Here is an 18,094-nt window from a genome sequence, read left to right on the forward strand (position 1 = left end):
TTCACTCGCGTGTTTTCTTACTGACCTCAGGTGTGAATGAGAAGATGGTGTTCCTGATGATGTAGAACTTGGAGGTTCCCAGCACTCCGATGCTCCTGTAGGGTCGTCCTGTCAGACCCAGCCTCGGGTTACGCCCTAAAACAGAGCCGGCATAAAACATTAAAAGCTGAGTGGTGGCTTGAGTGGAGACTTGAGCATTTTCTAGTTATTAACCTCTCAGCTGAAAGTGCCTCAATTCTTCTTTTTGTCCTTTTGTGTAAATTCAGATCTGATGTTTTATAAATAATGTGAACAATTAGATGTTTTAAAATTAGCTGCAACCCACTATTTGTCCAAGCAGTATTACTCTTCAATGGCACAAGACCTCCCTCGCCAACAGAGTATGTGAAGCAAGTAACAGTATGTCTGTGATATATTGCTGTCACCAGTTCTACTGTTTTCCATGTTCTTGAAATGAGTTCGTGTTTTTTTGTGGGTTACTGACATCATAATTTTGAGTCTGAAAAAAAAGAAGACGTTTTCTGTTTATTTCCTAAAAGTTGTCACTTCTGATTCAGACTTTAACCGAGCTGCAAGCGATAAAGAGAAATTCTTGTCTGAGACTGTACCGAGTCTGGCGTAAATGTGGCTAAGGACTCTGGACGGCTGCACGTGGATGGGATGGATGTCAGCCACAGTCTCCACTTCTATACCGTGCTTCAGCAGAATTTCTTTAATCTCATCACTCTCTGCAAGAATTGACACTGAAAGAGGAGAAAGAGGGTTTTAACATGCATCGAAAAACTCCGCACACACTATTGCATATGAATAACTACAATACATTTTCTAAGGGGGAAATGGCTGCAAAATAACAGGACTTCAAAAAATTGTGGCCTGGGCAAAAGACACATTTCGCTGTCAATTCATCTAGAAGTTTCAACCCTAATGCCTCATCATGTTTCCTGAGAACTCACCCTGTACAACCACATCAGGCTTAGGGATGGTAGAAAAACGCCGGTTCAGAGGGTCAATCTCTCCGGGGGCAAGAAAACCCTGAAAAATGAGACAGAGCTTGAAAAAGTCGGAGCCCCTCTGACTAACTGAGCAAAAACAACAGCAAATTAAGATGACACGTAATGTCATTGGAACATTTGGAGTCATAAAAAGAAAGTTTATGGTTTCATATAAGGGTCATGCAATCTTCTCTTGTTTTTAGACAGTCTTTGTGCAACAAAACCTGATTTCAGCCCCCGGCTTTTAAATCATACCTCATCTCACAAGCTCAAAATCTTATTGACCCTTATTTGAGGTCATACTGATTCATTATATAATTAAACAACTGATTATCAGCATTTTAAAAGGTAATGTGCTCTATCATTTAATAGTAAAATACATGTCTGATATAAGATTCATGACAGTCGCCAACATAAGAACAGCAAAGTTAGTCATAATGAAATTATAAAGGTAATTTATTTTGTTTTGCATTTAAATAATAATAAAAAAGAATATGAAGTGATTTATTTAAATTAAGCTCAAATAAAAAAGCAGTAAGAATAGCTAATAGAAGGGTCCACATGAATTGGAAAGATTAAAAAAATAAACAAATAAAGCAACAAAAAAGCTAAATAATAAGTAAAAAAAAACAATGACTGATACAGCTGATAAACTTTATTATGACGCTTAGTATATAAATGTATATAAATCATCCGTAAGTGTGTTATTAAAATATTAGACAATGATTAATTGTGATTGCAGTGCTCTCTGTTTTTTAAGTGTTAGCTGATGAAATGACGGCTCACCTCGGCCAAAAGGTTTCCCAGGATGTACAGAGACTGTCCCCATTTCAGGGGACATTTGCCCATAGGAACCCTCTCCACAGAGTGAGGGTTTATGTATTCCTCCTCCACCTGTTTGTGTATATGAACATACAACAGAATGAAACCATGTTAAAGTCATAAAACACACCCAAAATGGTAAAGATATACATATCCAACGCTGGCAAATTCAAAATCTAAGAATTTCAATGATGGCAGCTGATTGTAGCTAACACTATACACCCATTAACAGCACCTTATAAAGATTAGCCAGTGCTGAATTCATTACCTTATCTGGGGGGACACTGTAGAGCTCTGGCACCAGTCGTATCCCGTCTTTCTGTTTGATCAGGATGCCCTCCAGAGCCTCCTGGTACTCCTGCACCTGGATGAATTAACACAAATATTTACCTTGTAAACATCCACAGCAGATAAGAGGTGTGTACATGCACTTTCAAAGAATGATGATTGGAAACAGGTGTAAATTACCTGTTCAGGGCTGTTGATAAAAATGCCATCCAGTATGAGGTAGGTCCAGAACAGCGGCCACTCACACTCGATGTTCTCGAACAGCTTCAGCTCTGCAGACTCGTAATACAGTCTGTTTGGATCCTGGAGAAAAAACGGAAAGAAAGAACTATTTGCTGCTGGGCCCTTTTCTTAAATTACCTCAACGTGTTTTAGTGCAGAATATAATAATATGAATGTGATATTTCGTTGATCCCTGCAGGAAAACTTCTCTCCTCTATGTAAAGATCGGATGTCATCTACAAATCAACACATCTGAAACTGATAGGGTTTCAGTGTCTCTCTCAAGGACACTTTAGCAGTTTGGATGCTTGCTGACACTGGGGCCTATACCTGCAAGCTCCATTTGAAAGCTGATCTGCTGCACTAGACCCCCTGCAGCACAAATAATAATTTACGAAAAGGTCTGAGTCGATTTGGGAAAGACAGACCGCTGCCTGCATTTCTGTGACAAAATAAAGTTATTTTTTTGGGCCAGTTTCGCTGGAGATTTGACCCCTGACCCCTGAAGACCATCTCCCTTCTCTGTGCACCTTAGAAGTAGGTCAGGGCTTACCAGAACTCCACTATCCTGCCGTCACACACACTCCTATCTGAAAGCTCCTAGTTTCTGAATGAGGGAGTGCTATGATTTGTGCGTAAAAGTTATAAACATTGTTATTTTTGGAGTTAAAAATCTAAATCAAACTGCTTTGCAATATAATGGGGCTGAAAAATGAAATACTTCTTAACCTTGTCTGCTTCCAAAAACAGGGACTTATTGTTCACATGATTAGTTTTCTAGTTTTTAAGTTTCTGTTTTTTTCTAATATTCCTTAATGCCAGACATCAATCACCATCTCCGCTTGATGAATGGTTGATGGACTGTGAAAACACCAGGGACAACAATGGAAACAAGTCCAGGACAATCCTGACAAAGTCTGAAATGTTGTCTAATTAATATAATGTTGTCAAAAAAAAAAAAAAAAAAACCCTCAAAGTGCATAACCCCCCCCCATCGTCTCATCGCTGCTTTTTATGATGAAAACATAAAACGGAGCAACATGTAGATACCGTGTATCATTTCTGTCCATTGCTTATCTGAAAAAAATAAGTTAAATGGGTTTTCTGACAGGAAAAATAATACACAGGGACCTACAGGGGTAGCATCCACCTTTACAGGGAGTTTACCTCTTTAGGCGTTTTGTGTCCGTCTCTGAGAAACCTGCAGCAGCCGTATCGACCCTGAAAAGACAGAGAGAGGTTCAAACATCCGCAGTAAGATGCATTTTTAAATTTGTCCCTTAGATGCATTTGCTCATCTGGACTATAATGACCACCCACCCACACACACCCACACACACACACACCCACACACTATACGACAAACTAAAAATACTGTGCCTCTTCCTCCTCTCCCTGACTAACTGTCCAACAATTACTCACATGATATCGTCTTTGTCATTTCTTTGGCTGTTAATACAAACTTTACATGGTTTCAGACACAAATTCAGAGTTGAGAATTCAGAATGAGTTGATTAACCGACTGAATGCCTGTCTCCAAACCTAATGGTGGTGGACTGTGAAAACCCCACAGGCATCGATGGAAACTACATCTAGGTTTTTAATCATTTTATTCCTAAGAAAGTACAATATGGTGTGTTTTTTTAAATACATTAGACTGTTTCAAAAAAAAAAAACACCAATCGAAAAGTCGAATGATAGAAAATTATACAAATCATAACATACAGTATAAAGTATAAACATTTGCTGGTTGTAGTTTCTCAAATATGAAGGTTTACTGTTTTTCCTCTCTCTCTTTGCTGCTGTTTTTTTTCCTGTTAGGTTTGATCTCCTCTTTCCAGATGCTGACCATGTTGCTGTTGATTGTAAAGACAAGCTACTAAATGTTTCCTACTTCAATAAACTTCTCTGACCTGAAGTTTAGAGATGATCTCCTCCTTGGTCATGTTGACTATGCTAATGTCCTCAACTGCAAAAGCAGGGTAAGAGATAATGGACAGGACTCCGGCATCCACCTCTTTAGAGATGGACGCTCTGGGTAACATGGAGGTCAGGATGGACTGAAGAGGGAAACAGAAAGAGTGGGGGATAAATTCGAGCTAAAAGATACTGTTTTTCAACAGAATATATAATTGTGTGTGTATGTGTGTGTTTGTATACCTGGCAGTGCTGTATGTCATCAGCCAAAGCGTGGACCACCGATCCAGGTCCTCCCTTTGCTCCAAACAGGTTGAGGTCGTCCAACACCTCCAGAGCTGCCTGGAGGACACACAGCAGTCACGTCGCCCTCATTAAAAGCAAGACAACAGTAAAGTATGTTGTAGCATGATGTGTAACATTATACATACAGCACTGTGCGGCCTAGTACAGTACAGTGCAGTATAGTCTACAGACGTGTTGTTTTTCAGTGATCTTCACAAAGAAACACCCTGATCGGTTTAAGCACAATTTCACAAAAAGTCTCTGCAAATCCAATTTCATTCATTTCAAATAAACGAATCAAAGCTGCAACTATTACTCGATTAATCAATTAGTCGATCAAAACAAAACTAACGTATTATAATACACATATATTTATATTTGTATTATTTTATATAATACACATATAAAACACAGTATTATCTGTAGTGTCTACATACACATTATGTGTATCATGTAAATACATATATGGCAGTATTATGTACGCGTATGTATATGTATATGTATATATATATATATATATATATATATCTATATATATATATATATATATATATATATATATATATATATATATATATATATATATATATATATATATATATATATATATATATATATATATATCTATATATATATATCTATATCTATATATATATATATATATATATATATATATATATATATATATATATAGATATATATATAGATATATATATATATATATAGATATATAGATATACACACACACACACACACACACACACACACACACATATATATATATACATACATATATAAAACTAATAAATAAAGTATTAGTACATCAGTACACAACACTGTAAAAGTGTGTATTACATTCACTTCATGCTGTTTTGCTCATATAAATTCTAAAAACTACATGTAATTAATGGAGCAGGGAAGGTATTGCAGTGGTGCCTGTTTCCAAAGTCTTAAATTAAACTGTGTGTCTGTGTGTGTGTGTGTGTGTGTGTGTGTGTGTGTGTGTGTGTGTGTGTGTGTGTGTGTGTGTGTGTGTGTTGACTTGGTTGAGTACTGCGAGTACTGTGTTATTTCTGAGCCAGAGGCTTTTCTTAGAAGACCAGAGAGAACCTGATACCTCCCGTTCACTGCCGGCCAAGGACAGCACTGGGTCAGGCACAGAGAGAGTGAGTACCGTATTATTTAAAAACCTCATAACTACAAAGTTTGTTGGGGTTTTTTTTTAAGTTTCATTATATTTGAAGGATGTGGATTTTTTTTTTTACTGAATGAGACAAATCTCTGGTCAAGAACCATCCAACAACATCAAAAACATGTTCTCATTTAGCTGAAAAACACAACTGATAATTTACAGATTTTATCTGACAGCAGGCTTGCATTTAGCCGTACTGAAGTCAGGACATACTGGTGCTGCTGTGTACACTGTGAGCATCAAAACAAAGTCCTCCCATCTGATCCTGATTCAGTTTGGAGAATCTGGGTTGTATAAAAGGTCAGTGTAAAGGCCGTTGCAGCGACTGGACACCTTGCACCGTGCCAGAGATTTTTACTGGAGCACCTGTTCTGTCTCTGTGGTGGGAAGCTCTGCTCTCACTCAGGCAGTTTCTCCTACTCACACCTGCTTGAGGCGGCTAATATTGTATATATTCATGTATTTACTGTATGTTTGTGTGTGTGTGTATTAACCTTGGCCATGCCTATAGAGCTGGCGTTAATCTCAGTGATGCCCTGATTGGTTTTGTCTCCTCTTTCCCACATCCCATAATCCTGCGGGGAACCAGAAAAGCAAACGACAATGTTAATGCTGCCTTAAAGAAAAAATAGCAACATACAAAGTGAAACACTGCAGAGTGTAATTTTATGTCAAAGAGTTTGAGTTTGAGGGTGAATGAATGAGCACTCACCGCCACTTTGTAAGCTGCCTCGATGTAGAACATGAGATTCTGAACTACGTCCACTTCATCTTGGGTGTAGACAATATGAAGACCTGGAACACGCATGTAAACATACACGCATGCATGCAGGAATGTTAATTTATCAAGGCACAGAATACCAATCATTTTCAGAGTCAAGACAGACATGTAAAAAGCTGCTGACATTGTTTTACGAAACATAAAAGATTTTCATTGATGACCAATTGCTATGCTACAATATTACAGTTCCTGTGGTTCTGCTTCCTAAGGAAAAATATCGTTGTCCCTCCAACCACTTCCTTTGCCAATTTCTCTTCTACATTACCTTGATTTTTGAGAAATGAAGACACTCAAACAGGGATCACACATATGGACTAAAACGATCCTCCTGGTGATTTGATATATTTCAAAACTAAAAAACTCTGAAATAATCAAAGAAATTTACTTGGCATGAACTGGTTTTGTCCCACTACAGAACTAGAAAAGCATCTTAAGACCCCATTTAAACCTGCTAGAAAAACCATGCAATCCGTATCTGTAAATCTTAATTGGATAAGGTCACATCTGGACATAGTCTGGTTTGCATTGTGATCAGATTTCAGCCAGGTGTAAATGCAAGCTGCACAGTTTTGCTGCAGTCATTTAGCCTGATACCGAACCCAGATACAAACTGCATGTTAATAAAAAGTGTAAATGGGGCACGAGTGCAACAATTTGTCCTTTAAAATGCAAAAAATGGCTCTTTGTGTGCATATTTACCAGATGCGGTCATCTGAGCGAGGAAGAACAGGAAGAGTGAGGTGGCGTCGACCTGTAGGTGACCCCACTGGTCGTCTCCAACAACTGGAGCACAGGTCCTGGTGTTGTACTTGGCATGGAGAGAGTCTGAGGTGCTTCTGCTGTACTTAAACTTCTCCACCTTATCCAGCTGGGGGGACACGAGCGGAGAGAGTTGTCAAAGGACTTGAAGACAACAGGCCTAACAAGATCAAATCAATAATTGAGTATCGAACAAAAGAAATCACAAGGTTGTCAGTAAAGCACAAAATACACTTAGAATGATGTAGTCCCTAGCGATATGACATGTATTTAATATAGAGATTATTCTAGAGCTCTGGAAGGTCAGGAGCACGTACCACTGTACCAGGGATGAGCCAAACAGCAATTCAGAGACTTTTCAGTCATTAGTACTGAGATAGCCTTGACCACTGTATCTCTGACTCTATTAGACCACTGCTTTACAGCAATATCAGAATTAAAACATTTTTTACAGGATTTCTATCAATATGCTGAAGAACTCTGATTTTTCAGGAAAGAGACCTTCCTGTCTGGTTATTGGATCTATAAACATCAACATTTTGTTAATTTAAGAACAGGTATCAACACCGAGATATCAATCTGAGGCACTTCTGTAAGAAATAGTTAGAATTTATGTCAGTAGGATTTATCCTAGGCTTAAAACGGTGCATGAGCAGGTTTTACCTCCACTTTATTTACTGTTATTGCTAGGACATTGTCCAACACCTGTGTCTATGTCTCATCCTGTCGTGTGTGTGTTTGTGAAACAGTAAGAGACTGATACAGAGGGAAAGGTGCGTGTCAAAGCGCTTAACGAGGGAAAGCACAGCACAAAGAAAAAGCATGTCTGCTCGAGAAAAAAATATAATTTTGACCTGACTTACCTGCCTCATAATACACTGAAGGACACCTCTCATTAGCTTTACCACACTCTAGAGAGAGAGAGAGAGAGAGAGAGAGAGAGAGAGGGATGGTTAAATGTCAACATTTTCAACACACCCGCTCCTGGTGTCCAGGCAGAGAAACATGAGACCCAGACAGGGCCCTTCATCAGCAGAAAGGACGGGCCAGCACTCTCCGCTCTGGGACATGGACTAGTGCATTCAACTCAGCTGTGTACTTTTTGAGAAAAAAAAACACAGTATGTTACTTCAAGGGAATAAAAATATTTCCTCTCAACCTCAATACCTTGTTTTTTGTTGATATCCCAAACACAAACGCATGCCTACCTGCTCCAGTTCATAGGCCTTAGCCTTGTCTTCATCCCTGTCAGCGTTCTTCCTGTAGGCAAGGCTGAGGGCCCACACCGACACGATGCTGTAAACATTGTCTCTGACCCAGGCGTCCGGCTGGTCTTTGCTGCCAGGCAGAAGACCCGTTACTGGATCCTGCCAGACAAACACACACACACAAAAAAAACAAACAAAAAAATAAAAACACCAAAGGTCACAGGTCAGTAGTTAACATTTGGAGGGCAAAAAAAAGTAACTTAACTGATGTTTTTATTACTTTGAGGGACTCTGGTGCATGTGCAGCAGCTTATTTGCATTTTCTTCCCCCTTTGACTTCATATAATGTTTATCCCTTTTTATTCTGCTGATTAATTCCCCAATTCATTTTTCACTATTAATTATTCACAAGACTAGGAAAACCTGCAAACATTCACACTTGAGCAGCTGGCATCAGTGAATTTTTGTCATTATTGTTTAAAAAAAGTGACTAGAAAGGTTAAACAAAAATTAAAATGGTTGCTAATTGATCTTCTGTGCATCACCTACTTGTTTTAGACATGAATCCTATTCTAAGCTGTGATGTACTACAAACTGCAGTACACGCTGTCTTCTTGTAGCAGAAAAAACAACCTCTGCTCGTGTGGGAACATGAAATGTGTGTGAAAATCTATTTAGGTCAACCTTCACCTTTAAAAAAAAAAATATATAAAAATTGGTTATTTTTCTGTGAACATTGGTAAAAACGAACATTATTTGCTTATAGTTTTAGAGCTATCTCTGCCAGAGTTTGTGACAGTTGGCGTGTATCTTCTTATTTCACATCAGCTCAGATAAACCACATTATCTGGGCAGCTGGACCATATGCGAGGAACAGGTTGATTCTTTAAAAAGCACAACATATCCCAAAATCACATTTCCCATAAGACCGCTTGCTTCCTTTGGCTCGTCACGCCGTTGGGCAAGAACAGACTGATTTACTACCTATGCATTCATCATTCTTAATTAAATGAATTATCGATGACCTGGCTCTTAGCTGCAGAAAGCCTCTGCTCTCGGTGACCAGATTTGGTCATTAGTGCAGTCATCCATCCGAGCAGCGGGCTGTATACAACTGCAGGCTGGCTGGGTGGCTGGCAGCCATTTGGGACAGATTCAAAGGTGACTTCACACCGGGTATGTCCACTTTCAAATTCCAGGTCAACTCCAATCTAGTTTCGACAGGCTTGCGAGTGGACTCTGGAGAGGCCAGACGGTTGAGAGGTGAGATCCCAAACCCGAATGGTGCAGGATCAAACCCCAACCAGAACTCCTCTACCTCTAATCATCTCGACAACAATTTAAAATCCAAAACACAACTTCTATAAAGAGTACGACGGGTGTGATTCTTGATCTGAATCCTGTCCAGGTGGATTTTGGGTATTCATTTCAGTTTCCCACCTCAACCAAAAGACACACAAGCATCATGTCAAATAGGCCTTACAGAAAGTCCTGCAATCTTACCTGGCCTCTGGGCTGCTAAGATTTATCTAACTTAGTGATTCTTCTTATTGCAGATTTCTTTTATCTGCGCCCCGGAGTTTTCTGTCCGTATTCTGAGCTTAATTGGTATTAAATTCTGTGCTGTCTGGTAAAATCTGAACGTGTTATTTGCACCACGTGAAACGGGACAGTTATCGATGTCATCAGTTCCAGACCGCTGTTTCTAACCTGCTGCTGCAAAGGAGAAGGATTCACTTTTCAGCTTTCACTCTAATTCCTTTTTTGGTGTTATGGGGAAACACTGAGCAGACGACAGGAGGAGAGAGAAGATAGGTGAGAGGTGTGTGTGTGTGTGTGTGTGTCAGTATTAGACCTTCAGCTTAAAGACATTTTTAGGAAAGTTGGGGCATTCTGGCCCTTCAGCGAGCTGTTTGAGGGGTTAAGACTTGTGTTTAGGTTAAAGTTGGGGTAAGAGTTGGGGGTAGAAAATGTACTTGTCGTGGCAGAAGTTAGTGTTAGGGGCTAAGGGACGCACTACACTAGATGGCCAAAAGTATGCAGACACCCATGTGCAAATACCGGTGCAGTTTTTTGTTTTTTTTTCCTAAAGGTCGGACGAAGGGAATCCCTCATGCTGTGGCACGCAGCGATATTTCGGACAATATATGAGAACACGAACAACTCTGGACGTGACAGGTGGCCCCGTGCACAAACGCCAGGTCCGTGAAGCAATGGTTTCTCCCAGTTTGGTGTGGAAGGACTGTGCTGGCTGGCACAGAGTCCCGACGTCAACAAATCCCCAACACCTCTCCGGAGGGTGCAAATCCCCGCGACCTGGTACCAAAGTCTTGTGGAAATCCTTCCCGGGAGAGCGGAGGGTGTCGTTGACAGCGCGTCAACGTCCAGTCACGTGTTGAACAATCACACATACAGAAAAAAAAAAATAACTAACACAACTTCGTAGCTTCAGTGTAGCTCAGTTCTTACACAGTCACTTAAAAATGACCACAAAAGCAATGCGTGTGTGTGTGTGTTGTGTGTGTGTGTGTGTATGTGTGTGTGTTTGAAAGGGCACTGTTGTCTTGCGAAATGTCATTTTACTTCTCCTGCCGCATGCATGAAAACATTTGAAGATTGGCTCCCAGTGGACTAGCTAACACTACCTGCCTGCGGTTACGAAGAAGCCACTGTTTTCGTTTAATCTTAACAAATAGACGTGAAACGCAGAATTAAAGAACCTACTTGGTGTTTCAGGATAGTCTGGTGCACCATCCGGGTATAATTGTCCAGCTTAACGCCCGAGTTGCTCCTACTTCTCATGGTGACAAAGTCAACGGTTCAGTTTGGTTCAGCGATAACAAACTCGTTTAAATCCGCGACGGCAAAGTCATTTTTTTTTTTTCCCCCCGGCGCGTCTCAGAAGTCCGTGAACAAAAAAAAATCCGAAAGGGAAGACAACTTTCAAGGCGACCAGGAAAGCTGCTGCCTGTGCTGCAGCGAAGTCGCCAAGAACAGCGGTAGCGACCGGAGACCCAGCGAGTGCCGTAACCTGAAGCCGCCGTAAGCTGGCGACAGGTAACGGACGCGAACCAGGAAGTGTGGAGATGTCGCCTTCAAAACAAAAGCACTTACTTTCCGTTTATCTCTTTATAATTTAGAGTCATACATAGTGTGTTTTTAAAAGACGGGTACCAATATCTGAATATTTGAATATAGTGTGTGTGTATATATATATATATATATATATATATATATAGATACATCCACGCATAAATATATACAGATACAATTGTCTTAAATAAATACAAAATAACAAAACAGTTGAATGAATTTAACGCAAACTGATCAGGCACATTTTTAAAGAAATTTCAGGTCTTTTCAAGATTATCTGGGTGGGGGTGGAGAGGCTGTGGACCTCAGTATTTCTAAGATCCCATATACTGCCCTCTCGTGTAACGTATGTATTTTGGATCCATATATATTTAACCATGTATCCTTATTTGTGGGCATTTTCTTAATCAGTTTTGGAGTTTCAGACTCACGAGAATAAAAGCTCTAAAAGGGTCAAATGTAACACATACCAGCACCTTTAAAGAATAAATTTCCCTGGCTACAGTTCCGGTTAGGGACCTTTGTCGTACGTTTGCATGTAGCATGCTTCTGATTTTTCAAGTCAACATATAAGATGCTGCTTAACGTATATATTTTAAAAATCTTTTTATTCGTGTTTTATTGTGATGTCCCACACCTGTACAAAACCAAAAAAGTACTGAGAGTGTAGGCCTGTAATGCTGCACCTGTAAGACAGAAGACTGTTTTGGTGGATTGTGGTGATGTAAGGTTCAGTAAAGTTGTCGAGTAACACTTTTGCAAATTAGGTCTTTGTGTAATTTAATTGCTAGATAGACATTACAGTAGCTTTGCATCACCAAAATATCTCTTCAGTCAAACAAACTTTTAGCAGGTGCACCAGTGATTTTCTCAGTTGAACCAATTTGGGTTTTTTTTTTAATTGTTAATCCAAATGGATGTTGGCTACTCTCCACCCATTTAAAAACATGCAGCACCTGAAAATCAGAAATGTTACAAATAAAGAAAGAAACAGGGTTTTCAAGGTTTTCCAGCCGCAGAATTTCAAAAATAAAAATTACAATACTTCAGATGAATGAAAATAGTTGCATTTTTATTTACTGCACGTTCATTGTTCTAAATGTATTTTTCCTTTTATACCAGGAGTATTGGGTGTAAAAGACATTTACTGTGTTTATGGAGTATTTTATTTTGAAATTTGAACCAGGAAATGCTATTCTTCTTTGAAAATAACTTGGTACCCGTGTAACTTGCTATGTGGAGTTTGCACAGTCTAGCAGACCACTGGCAGAATGTCAGTTCAGGATGAAACTAGTAAACCTACGTTGTTAACATGCGTCTCGGGAAAAGTTAAAAGGCCTAAAAATAACTAGAGACTGCTTTGCGGGAGTACGTGAACGGTCTTGGGGCAGGTGTTGTCAAACGCAACCAGGAAGCAACCTGAGGCAAAAACAACAGAAAACTCCCAAACGCTACCGTTGCAAAGCAGACTTATTGTTTTATCAGTGCGTTATCCAGCAGCATGGATGGAGTCAATGATAAATAAAATACTTCAGTAACTTTTACAACGCAGGACATTGTAATGGAGTGTTTTTTTTTTTTTTTTTTTTTTTTTACAGTGTGGTTGTAGTAATTTTACTTAAGTAAAAGATCTGAACACGTCCTTCACCACTACCCAAGAGCTGTCCCGAGTAGAGCCTCCTGTTTTTCCTTTGTTCACTGCAGGTTGTCGGAAATTGCCATCGCCAGTTATGCCTTCCGCAATATAAAATTTATTGCATTTTGTGGCTTTGGCCAAGCACAAATAGAGGAAAATGGGCCGGAAATGTGATTATTTTCATTAAACTTCAACACCCACAGAATTTAAAAGTACAGTCTGATGACTGGAGATGTGTCAGTTTGGGAAGTCGTGTCCTAATTCATCTAAAGCGTTGCAGAAAATGCCTCGAAACTTTAACTACTTAAAAAAAAAAAAAATCTATTTCTTTATTATTTATTTGTTTATACCAGAGATACAGTCAGAGCATTCAAATACATACATATAAAAGGATAGTGAGTCAATAAAAAAGAAAAAATAAATGCATTCATTAAAGCAACTATGTGTCCATACCACGTTAAACAAAATACCATGTGTTTCCATAGCCTTCTTGTGACATATCAAAAGTGCTCAAAATTTGCCTCAGAGTCAGTCCATATCTTATTATGAATAATAATGAAAGCAGTTATACAAAGAAAAAAAAACCCTGTTCATCTAGTTGCCTTTCAATATCGAGCCCCTTCAATAGTACAATCAATATTAAACACTAACTTTATCACCAATTGCCCCCTTTGGCTTCTTTAGAGAAAAGACTACAATAAATCCCAGGATGCTTCTCGCTCCGCGCTCCGTGCGTAAAAAAAAAAAAAAAAAAAAAAAAAAAGTCAGCGCTGCGGAACGTTGGATTCGATGTTTGGGGACCATTAGCAGCAGCGCTCCGTTTTACCGGGAACAAAAATCATAGAAATGTCCTTGTTTAAAACTAGAGAAAATCGTCCCGCAGTATAAAAATACATATATTTACATTTTGTTATCTTCATATTTCCCTCTAACCAAGTGAACCGACCTTTGCCGGGTGGGGGAATGTTGACGGTGTAACACCAGACTTTAGGAGGAGGACGCCGCTCGCACCGCTTCGCCGTGAATTTGTTTTAGCTTCAGTTTCGGGATAATCATTTATATTCTCTCCGCCGTAAATGAGTCGCAGAGGAGACAGCGACGATGAAAGCTGTAGCAAACGGAGAGTCGCGTATGTTTACAGTTCGGAGTACATCGAGACTTGCGACACTTTATCCAAAGTGCCAAACCGGGTGAGTTGGGTTGAATGAGGAGTGTTATTGAAGCTAATTACCGGTTTATAATTGGTCTCGCATCGGTCAGACAGTGTTTCTTAACTAATAATCTCTAATTCCCCCCCCATTTCCAGGCGAGTATGGTCCACTCACTGATAGAAGCCTATGGGCTGCTTGAACATATGAGGTGAGTTGTTGTTGGTATTTGTGTTTTCTAACCCAAATGTTGCTAAAAGAGAGAGATTGAAATACATTTTTTTTTTTTAAATCAGAGAGCAGGATAGCTCCACATGCTGTGCAGGAGCAATTTGTTTGGCTAGCTCCAGGTTTAAACTAGAAAAGGCTACATTTTCTGAGGAAAATGTAAGAGTGCTGACCTATAGACAGATAGATAGAAAGATGGACGAGCAGTCATATTATGAGGAAAAGGGAACAGGTCAGACTGAAATTGGCAAGTGCCAAAGGTGTGACTTAAATGTCTTAAAATGTATCTTAAGGCTGCAACTAAGGATTATTTCGGTTCACCATTCATTCTCAGATTGGTTTCTTGTTCAATTTGGTCCATAAAACATCAGAAAACACGGAGATAAATGCCCTTCACATTAACTTACTCACCAGGTGACAGTATTAAATGTCTTATTTTGTCCAACCAACAGTCCAAAACCATAAAATATAAATTAATTAATCAATAAATGAATGAATGAAGGCCTTTTATTGTCATTGCACATCTCCAGTACAACGAAATTTGCTTAACATCCCTGAGAAACAGTATTTGTATAAAAGAAGGGATAAAGATAAAGACAGAGTAGTAATCAAAGTAAAATAATATAACAGTAATAAAAGTGCATAAAAAGGTAGCAGCCAAATTTAAATCCTTATAATAATAATATATAAATATTCAATTTACTAAAAGGTAGGAGCAAGAAAAACAGCAAAATTCTCACATTCGAGAAGCTGGAACAAGGAAACGTTTGGCATTTTTGCTTGAAAAATTACTTAAACGATTAACCGATCATCAAAATAGCTGCAGATTAATTTTCTTTTGATCGACTAATCGTAGCAGCTCTAACACGTATTAACTGAAAGGACCTGAGGCGGCTTCCAGAGCGTTAGCGCTGAGAACTGTTGAAGTCGGCTGAAGCGTAATCGCTGAAAGCACGAGAGATTTCAGCGTCACGTAAGCAGCGCAAGTAGCTGAATTAATAAACCCAGGTGAAAACCAACAGCTGAGAGCAGTTGAAATGTCAGTTGAGAGATGTACAATAAAAGAGATCAATTCAGCTGAGACGTCAGTTGACGTCTAGGCCACGAAAGCTCCAAGATGGCTTGGAGGCAATAATGGCTTCAGTCAACTATCAAGCCAAAACTGCGAGAATATGCAGGTTCCAGCTTCTCACATGGGAAGATTTGATGCTTTTCTTTGTCGTATGTGATATATAAATGAAAAGTCTTCAGCTTTGGGACTCTTGGTTAAGACGAAACGAGCAATTTGAAGACACCAATTTGAGCTCAGCTTTAATCTCATCCAGCAACGCGTATCCCATGACGACACATGCAGTACGATCGCCTGCATGTATTTTCCCGGGCGTGTGATTTACACATCTCAGCACAGTGGGTAGATTTGCCTCCTTTACAACATACAGTATGTAGGGTGTCTACTGGTCCTTAACAGGATGTTTTTTACCTTAAATCTAAAGCTTAAAGGTTTTTGCTCTCAAGTCTTAAAAACGGTCACAGATGTTGGTGCACTAGGTTTGTCAGTAGCTTCTATTCATTAGTCCCTTTTTATATTTACTAATTTCTAAATCTCCGCGGTTGCTTAGGTTTCGCTGTGGCTCGCTGCACGCAGATGTCTTTAAGCTTATCTTTGAGTGAAATTGGTTTAATATTCATGTAATGAAATATCTTCCATATGTCTTGCATAAAGCTGTAGTGAAATGGTCTATAGCCATGTATTATATAGTTTCTTGAAACCTAGTGTTTTGATGTTTTGTCAAATATTTTTTTTCCCAGAAGGCATTTCCCCTTCGAATTTATACCATTTATGATTGTATTTCATTTGATAACTGCACAAAAATGATTCTTTGCACATTAGCAAATGATTATCAGCTTGTACCGTGTATTTAGTTCTTTTAACTAATGGATATAGAGGATGATGGTGGTATTTTTTGCTCCATATCCCAATCCCAATTATTTCGAATGCCAGTATATCAAAGAAGTATTTACTCTGTTGATGTATTTAATGTTGGCACAGCAGTTTCTGTGCAGTTGGCATTTTCTCTTACCACTGGCTGTGTTGTGCCAATATTTTCTGCAGCGTTGCGCAATACACTCTGTGGTTTCTGATCTAAAAGCATCACCAGGTCGCAGACTCCTATAAATAACCTGTAGTTGTCTGCAGGTTACTGTGGCTTTATTCACACATGGTACTTTATTTGACAGCTCAGTGAATAAACCAGTCAGAAAAATGAGTTTCTCTGCCACTGTGTATACAACAAATTATTTTGGAAGCAGCAAGTATCATTAATACCATAATTTTTTTATTTTTTTGGGTCTTTTCTTCAGCACAGTGAAGCCTCATGTGGCCACCATAGAGGAAATGGCCAAGTTCCACACAGATTCCTACCTGGAGCATCTTCATAAAATCAGCCAGGATGGAGACAACGATGACCCCCAGTCAGTCGACTATGGCCTGGGTGAGGAACGCCAGGAATAACCTGTACTGGCCACGATAACTTATAAATATTAATCATTAGAATCTCTTCATTCTGCCCATCTTTCATGTAAAGAACCCACTAGAGTGTCCATTCAAAATCTACCTACATAGGCTTGTATATTATTTGTTTGATGGAGTGTTCAGTCATGAACTGCGACTAAATTTAGATTACCAGAGAACACATACAAGTACTTTTTCATCATTTCAGAGGCAGGCTTCCAGATGTTAGCGTCTCTAAATAGTGTTGGGTGATCCCTCTTATTCTTTAAAGACATATTTCACTGTAATTTGATGTCATGCGAGCATTCATGGTAGATTTAAATGCCATATAAAAAAGGAAACAGAGGGACTACAGTGGAAAGTGGGATGGGGAAGTCTTCTTTAGAATTCATATGCAGCGCATGTTTGTTGGCAGCAGGGGGCAGTGTAACACTGGATTTAAAATAAAAAATTAACTCGAAATTATCATCTGCATATGCCTTTGTTGTCCGTTTCACATAGTCTTTTTGCTTTGGTTGAGACAGCAGTGCATTTTATAAAATCTGGGATATTTTAACCCAGGGTTGACTCTGCCTCATCCCAACTCAACCTATACCGAGTGGGACGCTGTCAAAAAGATCCCATCCTTGGCTTGTTGGTCTTGGATGTCTACCCGACCATCAGTCCATCCATCACCAAAGTTTGCATTTGTAACTTTAAAATAATCCTTGTTTTTATTTCCTTGACTCATTCCCTATCTCTTATCTCTCCTCTCCCTCCTTTCCTTCACCCTCTTCCACCCTGGCTCTTCTTTATATCCTTGACTCATCCCTCATCCTGTGCTCTTTCTCCTTTTGTATTCTTCACACCTCTCTCTGATCCATCCTTCTGTCAAGCTGCAAAAGCAAACTGCTCCGCCTTTTCCCAGATTAAGACCTTTCTCTCTCTCTGCCATCTCTCTCCAGCTTCTCCTCTGTTTATCTGACAGCACACTCCATTGTTTTCCCACCGACCACATCCATTCACCCCCCT

At 39.3% G+C, this 18,094-nt stretch overlaps 2 protein-coding genes across 5 annotated transcripts in view; one reads left to right on the forward strand and one right to left on the reverse strand.

The window, feature by feature from the left end:
• The window catches only part of phka1a (phosphorylase kinase, alpha 1a (muscle)), a 28,317-nt gene extending 16,823 nt beyond the window's left edge, over positions 1 to 11,494 (reverse strand). For both annotated transcript variants that reach the window (XM_040140532.1, XM_040140531.1), the window contains exons 1-15: positions 11,191 to 11,494; positions 8,467 to 8,625; positions 8,122 to 8,169; positions 7,199 to 7,367; positions 6,431 to 6,513; positions 6,213 to 6,293; positions 4,485 to 4,583; positions 4,238 to 4,384; positions 3,492 to 3,545; positions 2,283 to 2,405; positions 2,083 to 2,178; positions 1,779 to 1,886; positions 954 to 1,032; positions 609 to 743; positions 26 to 135 (exon numbers count right to left, since the gene is read on the reverse strand). In XM_040140532.1, coding sequence (XP_039996466.1) covers positions 26 to 135; positions 609 to 743; positions 954 to 1,032; positions 1,779 to 1,886; positions 2,083 to 2,178; positions 2,283 to 2,405; positions 3,492 to 3,545; positions 4,238 to 4,384; positions 4,485 to 4,583; positions 6,213 to 6,293; positions 6,431 to 6,513; positions 7,199 to 7,367; positions 8,122 to 8,169; positions 8,467 to 8,625; positions 11,191 to 11,268 — 1,569 coding nt within the window. In that variant the 5' untranslated portion in view covers positions 11,269 to 11,494. The remainder of the gene's footprint in view (positions 1 to 25; positions 136 to 608; positions 744 to 953; positions 1,033 to 1,778; positions 1,887 to 2,082; positions 2,179 to 2,282; positions 2,406 to 3,491; positions 3,546 to 4,237; positions 4,385 to 4,484; positions 4,584 to 6,212; positions 6,294 to 6,430; positions 6,514 to 7,198; positions 7,368 to 8,121; positions 8,170 to 8,466; positions 8,626 to 11,190) is intronic.
• A 2,493-nt stretch (positions 11,495 to 13,987) lies between these two features.
• hdac8 (histone deacetylase 8) overlaps positions 13,988 to 18,094 on the forward strand; it is a 33,269-nt gene continuing 29,162 nt past the window's right edge. For all 3 annotated transcript variants that reach the window (XR_005708558.1, XR_005708559.1, XM_040141497.1), the window contains exons 1-3: positions 13,988 to 14,385; positions 14,502 to 14,554; positions 16,933 to 17,063. Coding sequence is in view for 1 of the 3 variants with exons in the window: in XM_040141497.1 (XP_039997431.1) it covers positions 14,272 to 14,385; positions 14,502 to 14,554; positions 16,933 to 17,063 (298 nt within the window). In the remaining 2 variants the exon portion in view is untranslated. The remainder of the gene's footprint in view (positions 14,386 to 14,501; positions 14,555 to 16,932; positions 17,064 to 18,094) is intronic.

Source organism: Xiphias gladius, chromosome 12 (assembly GCF_016859285.1).
Source record: "Xiphias gladius isolate SHS-SW01 ecotype Sanya breed wild chromosome 12, ASM1685928v1, whole genome shotgun sequence".
NCBI classification, from domain to species: domain Eukaryota; kingdom Metazoa; phylum Chordata; class Actinopteri; order Istiophoriformes; family Xiphiidae; genus Xiphias; species Xiphias gladius.